Here is an 8,975-nt window from a genome sequence, read left to right as displayed (position 1 = left end):
ACAGCTGAGGCGCTTTTTTTTTAGCCTTTGTTTGAGGTTCCTTTTTAAATTATGTGTCACTTGAAAATTTTTGCTGCTTGGAGACTGATAGTTTGAGGGTGGTGATGTAGCCAAGGAAAGACAGTAATTTTGAGGTTTTCCCTTTCCAGAACTCTGTGCATCTTTAAGGTCTTGAGGGTAATAGTTAGCTCCTGATAGGCACTCGCTGCTGCTGCTTTTGAAAAAGAAAAGAGAAAGCACTAAGGGAAGGGTTTTTTCTTTCCTTTTTTTTTTTTTTTATTTTATTTTAAAATTATCACTTCCTGGTTTCCTTTTGAAATGCAGCTATTATCTGCTGGGTACAATAGAAGTGATATATTTGAAACAGGTGTTAGACCTATGCAAGAGACTTACACCTGATGTATGGAGACACATACATCAGGAGTCTGGAGAGAGCTTAGTCTCCTGTATGGTGACCATTAATTGAGCATTCGAAGACAAAATATACTAAGGTAATTTCAGTCCGTCTTACATGTCTCTGAGTGTGTCTCATGCTCATCTGGTCATAAGCAAAAGTGTGGTCATTGCTATAAAAGACAGTTGGTGTGTGTATATTACAGTCCTACATTCTGATGTTATTTTAAAAAAAAAAAGTGCTCCTGCAAAATTACTGTAGTTGATTCTAGAATGTATTCCACCTAGTGGAAAACTTTACAACCTGTAACTTGTTGACAAATCAAAAGTTGATCTGGATTTCTCCCAGGTACAGTCTCCTTGGTTGACAGACCTTGACAGCAGTAAAACACTGAAGTAGAACCTAATGGAATTAATTCACTGTGTACAGTTGGGGAATTGTACCGGCATGTTTTGTTCCCATTAAACGGGTTGTGCAGTTTCGCTTTGTGGTAGGGTTTTATGCTTTTGGTGTGGGCGACAAATACATGTCAGTCTGCTATCAGAAGACAAATCTGTATTGGAAACTAACTAGAGTCTTTTTTGTTTTCTTCTTTCCTTTTAGTATTGGATGAATGAATATACTTCTTCGCTTGGAATTGGAGTGTTCCATTCAGGTATAGAGGTGTATGGCCGAGGTACGTACAAGAAAAACATAACTTACTCTTTGTTTTGGTAATGCTGTTACATAAAAAACATTTTTCAGGTAGTGAGGGAAGTCTGGCTCCTGAAACCTGTTCATCAGTTTTCTCTTAAAGTTCTCATCTCTTCTGCCTCTGGAAAACACCTTGGATACGAATAATCCGGTAGTCATCTTGCATTCTTGTATAAAGCTATGCAACTATGAAAAAGTGTGCAATTTATTCAGCTAGGCATAGAAATCTTTATTTTAGGATTTGAAATACCTATTGTTAAAACAAATGTATGCTTCATGTCAGCATGGTTGAATCATGTTTCCTCAGTATTCTGCCAGCACTTAGTGCAAGGAGTTAATATTTAGCTACAGAAACAATAGTCTGTTGCAGATAGGCACCTAGAAGTGCATGATGCCTAGGAAGAACTGTCTATTCCTTATTGGTAGGTTGGTTTATTTTAAAGAGACAGTTTCTTCAAAAGGCATCTCGTGCATACCGTTGACAAAAGATACGCTTGTGATAAATACAGCAGTACATTCCGATTTTGCTAAATAGGTTGTACTTTGGGGATGCAGCTTCCTGATCTGTTCAGGCCACTTTGAATCCCCATTGCTGCCAGAAGGTGTTTCTGAGCATGCTGTAGTACAAGCTCAGGTCTGAGGTGTTCCTGCCTAGCAGTATAATGACGCTCTGAGGTGATGGTGTTGCTAAAAGTAGTCTATTTAAAGAAGAAAAATCTACTTCGGTTCTTTTTTTGGAATGTGTTTGGAGGCGAGGGGAAGCAGCAAAAGGTGTGGCATGCGATCCAAAGACCACATTGCGCAAAGTTATCTTAAACTATAGATGTTTCAGCTACTATAATGGTCACATTGTAACTGGGTTTGCAAGTGTTATCAAAGCAACGAATTGACAAAATACACTGCTTATTGTTAAAACTTTTTTGGATTTCTTTTAATCCAAACGAGAAAGACCTGACTCTTAATAGCGCTGTGACTGAAACCCAGTTCTTGAGCTGTGCCAAATACATGTGCCTCCCTTCCTGTTCAGATTGTAACAGTGTTCTCATATAGCAGGTCATATGCCTGCTAGAACAATGACTTGCATTTTTCAAAGTACATCAAACTTTATTTATTAACCTGTTGTAAAAAAGATTATCCACAAAACTGAATGCTGGACTTGGATGATGTGTTAGGAGTTTTGAGGAAAGGAAGCATGAAGTCACGCTTAAAGCTTTTTATTGCACTCTGGGTGTGGCATGCTGTGTTATCTTACAGACACAGAAGGAAGCTAAAGCACACCATGATATTTTCATGTACTCTAAGTGCTTATGCCAGCAGATGCTACGTGCAGACTTCAGATGCATGCACTGGTTTACTTTCTTGTTATAGTAAAGAACTCGGGACGGTTGAACTCTTGCAAATCAAGACATTAAAAAACCTATTAGGCCAGTACTCACTGCCACGCTTACAGCTGTAGTGCGCACTGAATAGAAGCGCCATCAGACCTTTGAGGATGCAGTACTTTAAATCCCTAATCTATAAATATGTAAGTGGACTTTTAAAGACAAGCATGTATAAAGAACATTGGTAGGATTTACAATTTAACTTGTAAATCCTCACTTACACAATGAAAACAATATATACTTACTGTAAAGCTATTCAAGTTAAACCTGTACACTGATGTAGGAAATTTTCTGACAGTTTTTACTTAGGTTGACTAGTAGCTAACAAAACTATTCATTTCCAGCTCCTTGCATCTGTTACCCATGTAAATAAGATGTTTGGTTTCCAGCTTTAGATCCTTGTGAAGTGATCTTCCAGTCAGTGAGGTCTGCTGTTCTTTACTGTCGTTGTATGCCGTTTTTGTTAAATCTGAGCTTTCTCTTTCAGAATTTGCCTATGGTGGTCATCCATACCCTTTTTCTGGAGTATTTGAAATTTCACCAGGAAATGCTTCTGAGCTAGGAGAAACATTTAAATTTAAGTAAGAAAGATACCTATTTTCTTGCTTTTGAGAAGGCGTATTAAAAAGACAACTTGTTGCGTTTATTTTTGAGGATATGTGTTGAATGATGCTACAGGATTTCTGACTTTCTGAGAAATTAGTGTGTTTTCTTTACTTAGAAATGAAAGATGGACAGAGGTGATGAGACAGTCAGGTGTCTACAGCAAAGAACATTACTTTTAGCATACCATTACATCCCTTAAATATGTAAATTATGTGGACTTGTGGCTAGCGTTTGCTATTCATACAGTATATACAAAGGGGTCACTTTTTCAAGGTAGTGAAATTTTTATTTGAAGAAAAAGCTCAAAAATGTTGCTCTTCAAGGTTTCCCCATGTCTCTTCTCCACTGTCTCAGTGTTATTGCTTTGACCCTTCCCTGCATTACAAGCTCTTATCTGTTCTCAGCTGCCTCTTAGAAACAATATCCTTTGGAGATGAGGCGAAAATTGCATCCAGTGTTTGTCAGAGTTAAGTTGCAAAGAACTGAAGTGAGCTACAGGTGGACAATCGGCAGGGAAATAATCTCTCGTGATAAAGATGAAAGTGGTGCTGTAAAATGGAATAGAGAGAATCTTACGTTATTCTAGGAGAGCAGAAAGATCTCACCACCCCCAGTGGGGTGATTTTTGAGCAATGTATGAACAGTAATCCACCTATATCATGGAAGCCTGATCACCTTCTACTGTGTTTCTCTTCTAGAGAGGCTGTGGTCCTAGGCAGTACTGACTTTATGGAAGATGACATAGAAAAAATAGTAGAAGAGCTTGGAAAAGAATTCAAAGGAAATGCTTATCACCTAATGCACAAAAACTGCAATCACTTTTCTTCAGCTTTATCTGAGGTAAACAAACATGAAGGTCTACAGAAAGGTGCTTCCCAGGAGGCTACAGAGCGTCCTCTCCTTCCTGTCCTTTGGAATGTTTGGCCTAATTTGCAACTTCCTATCTCTGTGACCTTGGGCAAACGTCACCATTTTTCAGGTTTTATTTGTGCTTATGTCCAAAGCACAAGATTTTCCTGCCAAAAATGCTGAATGTTGTTATCATACACAGTTTGTGTTTGAGCAGGGGTGCATTCCTAACTGAGAGACCTAGTAAATAAAGTATTAACAGGATCTCAAAATCATTTCAGGTGCTTCAGAGACCACTACTGAAGATAGAACCACGTGTTATTTTTATCAGTATTTCCCCACAGAGCCATCACACTGAAAATAATTTTTAATAAATTATAAATTAATAAATTTTTAAAGTTATGACCTACTGTTAAAGGCAGTACTTCAATGCCTACAAAGGCATTGAAGTTTCACAGACAATGTTAATCTTCTGCTTGAGAGGCTTTTGTCAAGTTCATTGCTCTGCCAGCACCTGTGCCCTGGTCATGTAGATACCTGAGTGGTCGTGCAAAGTATCTGACTGTGGAGTTGAATGGGCTTTGCTTTTTCCCCTCAGCTTTATTTTAACATGATCAGTTTGCCAATATGATTGAATGCCTGATCACTCGCCTGTGTATCAACACAAGGCAAAGGGTCAGGAACAAGTAACCCAGGACAAAGAGGGGAATGGCAGTTGCGATTTTTATTGGTAGTTAGCAATCTGTGCTTGTCAGAATTTATTCTAATGTTTCATTGAAGCACTCCAAAAAAGGGATGGCTATTTTTTCCATGGTGAACTTCCATAAAATTTAATTGTTCTTTTTTTCAAAATAGTTAATGGCACACTTATTGTATAGCCTGTGTTTTGCGTAGACCGTTTGATCTTCCAGTGGTACTGGAAAATTTTATTGAAACGATGATTCATGTGCAACGCTGGTACAAGTGAGTAGGGTGAGACACTGGCAAAGCTGCAGTTGGCATGAAGTCTGGCCTATATGGCCAGGTTTTTGCCATACTCTTCAACCGCATGATCGTGTTGTTTCTATTTTATGTCTTGTCCTATTTAGTGTTCAAATTGACTATAAAAACAGGGATATAATTACAAGTTAAATGGTGCTTAGTTACAGCAGAGTAATGTTCCCATTCGCTATGATTTTCTCCAGATTTGCACTGGAGTAAGTAATACCAGAAGTGAGTATGGAGGTAGTTAAGTAAAATAGCTCACTCCTTCAGTAGTGGCAATGAAACCATTTAATGACTGATGGACAGTAAAAACAAGTATTTAATGCGGCTTTATATATTTTTGAGGAGTTGAAACCAGCTTTGCATTGCGTAGCTTCTCTTGTTCCAGTGAACCTAAGTGTGTGTGCTTGGCCTGTGTGCTGTAAGATAGTGACATCTTGTGCAAAGTCATCAGAGGCCGTCACAGTGAATAGCCTCAGCTGTATGCGTAACTCCACATAACTGTAGTATTGACACTGTCTTTTTGACCGCTTGATTTCAGGGTGCTTTTTTGTAATAGTGAGATTTCTCCTGCAATTTCTGTTTCTGAGGAACTAGCGGTGAATAGAAAGCACACCTTAACTCATTTCTGTGCCTTTTATAGAAGTTACTCAAAAAGAGCGAGGTGGTTAGGCTTTTCAGGACTTCTAAAAAAAAGTGTAGAACCACGTGTCAAACTCTCACAGTGGAAAACAAGTCCCCTTGTGTGAGTTGGGATGCTGCTTTTACTGATGGAGAAAGTTGTCAGTGCAGCTAACTTGAGTGCTTCTTGACTGGCGTTTGTGATACGTAAATCGTAAGGCTGCTGCAGCCTTTGCTCTTTATTTACAATACTGTAGTTTTGTTACTGCTGAATCCAAAAGACAAATTAATCCTTTCTTTTCCCTTCCCCCCTAGATTCTGTGTGGAAAAGAGATTCCACGATGGGTGAATCGCCTTGCCTACTTCAGCTCTTGTATACCGTTTCTCCAGAGCTGTCTGCCGAAGGAGTGGCTAACTCCTGCAGCCCTCCAGTCTAGTGTTAGCCAGGAGCTACACGATGAGCTGGAGGAAGCTGAGGATGCAGCAGCATCAGCTTCCCTGGCAAGCTCAGCATCTGGGTCTAGAACTGGACGCCACACCAAATTATAAGTCCTCCTTCAGAGTAACAAACGGTTTGAAATACTTCATTTTAATCTCTCCAGCAATTGACTTCCTGACAGAACATGAGAGCTGACTCTAGAACATTGTTTTTATATGCAAAAAAGGCTCTCATCAACCCCTGTTTCAGCTCAGGATTATTTATGTAGAGAAAAGAATTGCTGGGAGAAAAGGGAAGGATTTTGTGTGAAGCCACCCTTTTCATTTTCACCTGTATGGTAGACCTGGGTTAACTTAACATCTTGTATAAAGCAGAACTTAAATTATTTGTTTACAGTATTGTGTACTGCTGTTTACAAGTCCTGTAAGGACTCCTGCCACCATGGAAGAAGAGAGAATTTGAGTTTGATTCAACTGTTGTTATAACTCAAAAGTAGTGGTATGATGCCCTGGATGAACTCTCCCCTTTGTTTTCAAGATTTAAGGCAGGTGAACATTAAATTTCTGAGAAATGCCAGAAACTGCTGAATACTATATATGTGAACAGGGTACTGTGCGCTTAAAGTGGCTGATGTAAACAGGTAGATTCCAGGATGTAGGGAGACTGGTTTTGTCCGAGATCTGTTACTAGAAGTATGATCTCTACATTAATGAAACTGTGGATTTTTGCACATAAGAAGGGGAATTTCTATCTCATTACAATGCACATTGATCCCTTTTGGGTTTTTGGTGTTTTTTTTTAAAAAATGCCATGTAGTTTGCATCCTATCTTCTGTCTGTATTTACAGTCTACTTCAACCAGGATTTAGACACGTGCAGATCATCTGTTAGAAGCATCAACAAATTTTTCACATTTGCTTTACTTGATTTCCAACTTGTATATAAAAGTTAGTACTTGTATTCTTTTTTTGTTTCATATAGTTTGGAATAGTGTAATACAAGCCATTTATGGGTGGGGAATGGCCTTGCTTTCAGCTGCTGATTTTGCTTCATTTGAGTTTGTAAACATTCGTGTCCTTTTTTTTTGAGCTATAAATTACTGCCCAGTTGTGCATATCCGCACAAATTATAGAGAAATCCTAATTTATTTTCCCACAGTATCTGTCTGTGGCATTAACTTTCTTGTCAGATGTAATGAAGAAAAACCTGAAAATTGCTTACGCACCTGCGTGTTTACACAGCAGAACCCACTAATCTGCACACATGATTATATCTGAAGGTAAGAGATATTATTTTCTAAAACACAGAAGTATGTTTGCTGGTAGATTATAATTAGAGCTAAATTATAATTAGTGATCAGAATATATAATGGAATGCCTTATTCTTGTTCACTTACCAAGAGAATTAATGGTTCTTCCAGTCATTAGTGTGAATTAGTGAGGTTCTCTTGTGCACATAAGATACAGTAGCACAAACATGAGGGAGGTGAGCTTGTGTATTTTGAAAGACTTGCTGCCTTAAACTAACAAAAAACCATACCATCCGTAAACTGATCAGCTCACAAAGAAGTGCGCATTACTGGAAGTATAAATGATTCTTACAAGCTTTATTTTCAGTCTTGCTGGGTTTAGTTTTTCCATTGAGTGAAATACTGACTCTACAGTTTCTGCTGTTTACAAGGAAAAAAAATCCTCTCGGGAGGCAAGAATGCTTCACGTTACGAATGCTCCTAGCCATGGGTAGTCGGTGCCATTGAACCCTCCAGGAAGGTGCAGTAGGCTGTATCGTAGTAAGAACTTTCATGATTGCCAACTCCGACTCACGTTAGAAAAGAGTGGAAGTTTTTCTGCTAGCGGTTGGGTTGAATCCTTTGTCAGACAGTCTTTAAGTTTTCGCTCATCTTCTGTGATGCAGTGTAAGTACAGAGAGAGAGAGAGAGAGAGAGACTCAGTTCTGGGGTGGGGGGAAATCAAGTGAGACTCTTGCCGGAAAGTGGGATAATAGCAGAAGTCTCTTTAACTGTAGTTTGGTATGTGGTTTCATGATCTCTTCTACCAAGTGGGAAGCGCTTACGACTGACAGGTCTACCACTAACCGCGTTCTCTGGTCTCCAGAAGCTGGATGTACTGACTGTCCCTTTTGAGTGCTTTTTCACTTGAATGTCTGAATTTGAGTTCTCCTTTCTTTTTTTCCTGTAGTGAAAATGAATATGGTGGTCTCCAGTCAACTCTCAAGCGTTACAGAACTGAATCTCACGCTACTTACAGCTAAGACAACAGACAGGTTATTTTGTCTCTGCTGTGCAGCTGTGGTAGTAATGTGACTAAGTCTCTTGGCCAAGGCAGGTCCTTTATTCAGCTCAGGGTTGAGGCCACTGATCTAGCAATGTACTGTAGCTTTTCCTAGGTTTTAGGAAAAATAAATAGAATGAATTTTCATTGCTACCTAACTTTTATGTACCAAAATCAGCTTTTTAGGCTTCTGATATATCCAGAGCTCTAGGTCACAAATCTCCACACCTTCATTAACACACACAACTACAGCATGTACAATGCAAGAACATGACAGATCACAGCACAGTTTTTATTTGGAAGTAAAACTAAGACTATTTTTTATAAAGCAGACTGGAAAGTTTGTAACAAAAACATTCATTTTATTGGTAGCTGTACAGGTGAAAATACTGTCTTACGCTCCTTTGGTTTGGGGGGGTTTTTTGTTGTTTTTTTTGTTTCTAAACCATGCATTTGTAAATCCTGTGAGGAACTGACACCTGAACCCTGAAGGCCGTTGGGTATTGTATCAAAGCAAGCGGTACTGTAACTTCGATCATGTGCTGTCAACTCAGCCTCCACTGGATGCCTCCAAGAAGTCACCCTGCCAGTGGTTACTCCAATTTGTTAGCAATAGAGCAAGTTACCTTTCACCAGCATTACTGCCAAGCAGGGATTACTTGAGTCTACTAATGACCACACTGTGCTAGGACTAGAACACTCCAAAATGCTGTGAGA

The 8,975-nt window shown here is 39.1% G+C and overlaps 1 protein-coding gene across 1 annotated transcript; it reads left to right on the top strand.

The window, feature by feature from the left end:
- The first annotated feature begins 383 nt into the window (after window positions 1–383).
- DESI2 (desumoylating isopeptidase 2) lies at window positions 384–8,965 on the top strand. The gene is made up of 5 exons (XM_009276015.2): window positions 384–491; window positions 998–1,070; window positions 2,957–3,050; window positions 3,774–3,915; window positions 5,845–8,965. Exons 2-5 carry the CDS (start codon window positions 1,004–1,006, stop codon window positions 6,076–6,078), a joined length of 537 nt encoding a protein of 178 aa, XP_009274290.1. The 5' UTR covers window positions 384–491; window positions 998–1,003; the 3' UTR covers window positions 6,079–8,965.
- The last annotated feature ends 10 nt before the right edge of the window (window positions 8,966–8,975 follow it).

Source organism: Aptenodytes forsteri, unplaced genomic scaffold (assembly GCF_000699145.1).
Source record: "Aptenodytes forsteri isolate BGI_AS27 unplaced genomic scaffold, ASM69914v1 Scaffold10, whole genome shotgun sequence".
In the NCBI taxonomy this organism is placed as follows: domain Eukaryota; kingdom Metazoa; phylum Chordata; class Aves; order Sphenisciformes; family Spheniscidae; genus Aptenodytes; species Aptenodytes forsteri.
Note: the sequence above shows the minus strand (reverse complement) of the source record. Positions and strands in the feature narration are given on the sequence as shown.

What these genes read in the sequence shown, in the direction of transcription:
- DESI2 (XM_009276015.2), top strand. Translation starts at nt 1,004, where the DNA reads ATGAATGAATATACTTCTTCGCTTGGAATTGGAGTGTTCCATTCAGGT. An exon ending in TATAGAGGTGTATGGCCGAG is followed by an intron (nt 1,071 to 2,956) that starts GTACGTACAAGA and finishes TTTCTCTTTCAG; the next exon opens with AATTTGCCTATGGTGGTCAT. An exon ending in TTTCTTCAGCTTTATCTGAG is followed by an intron (nt 3,916 to 5,844) that starts GTAAACAAACAT and finishes CTTCCCCCCTAG; the next exon opens with ATTCTGTGTGGAAAAGAGAT.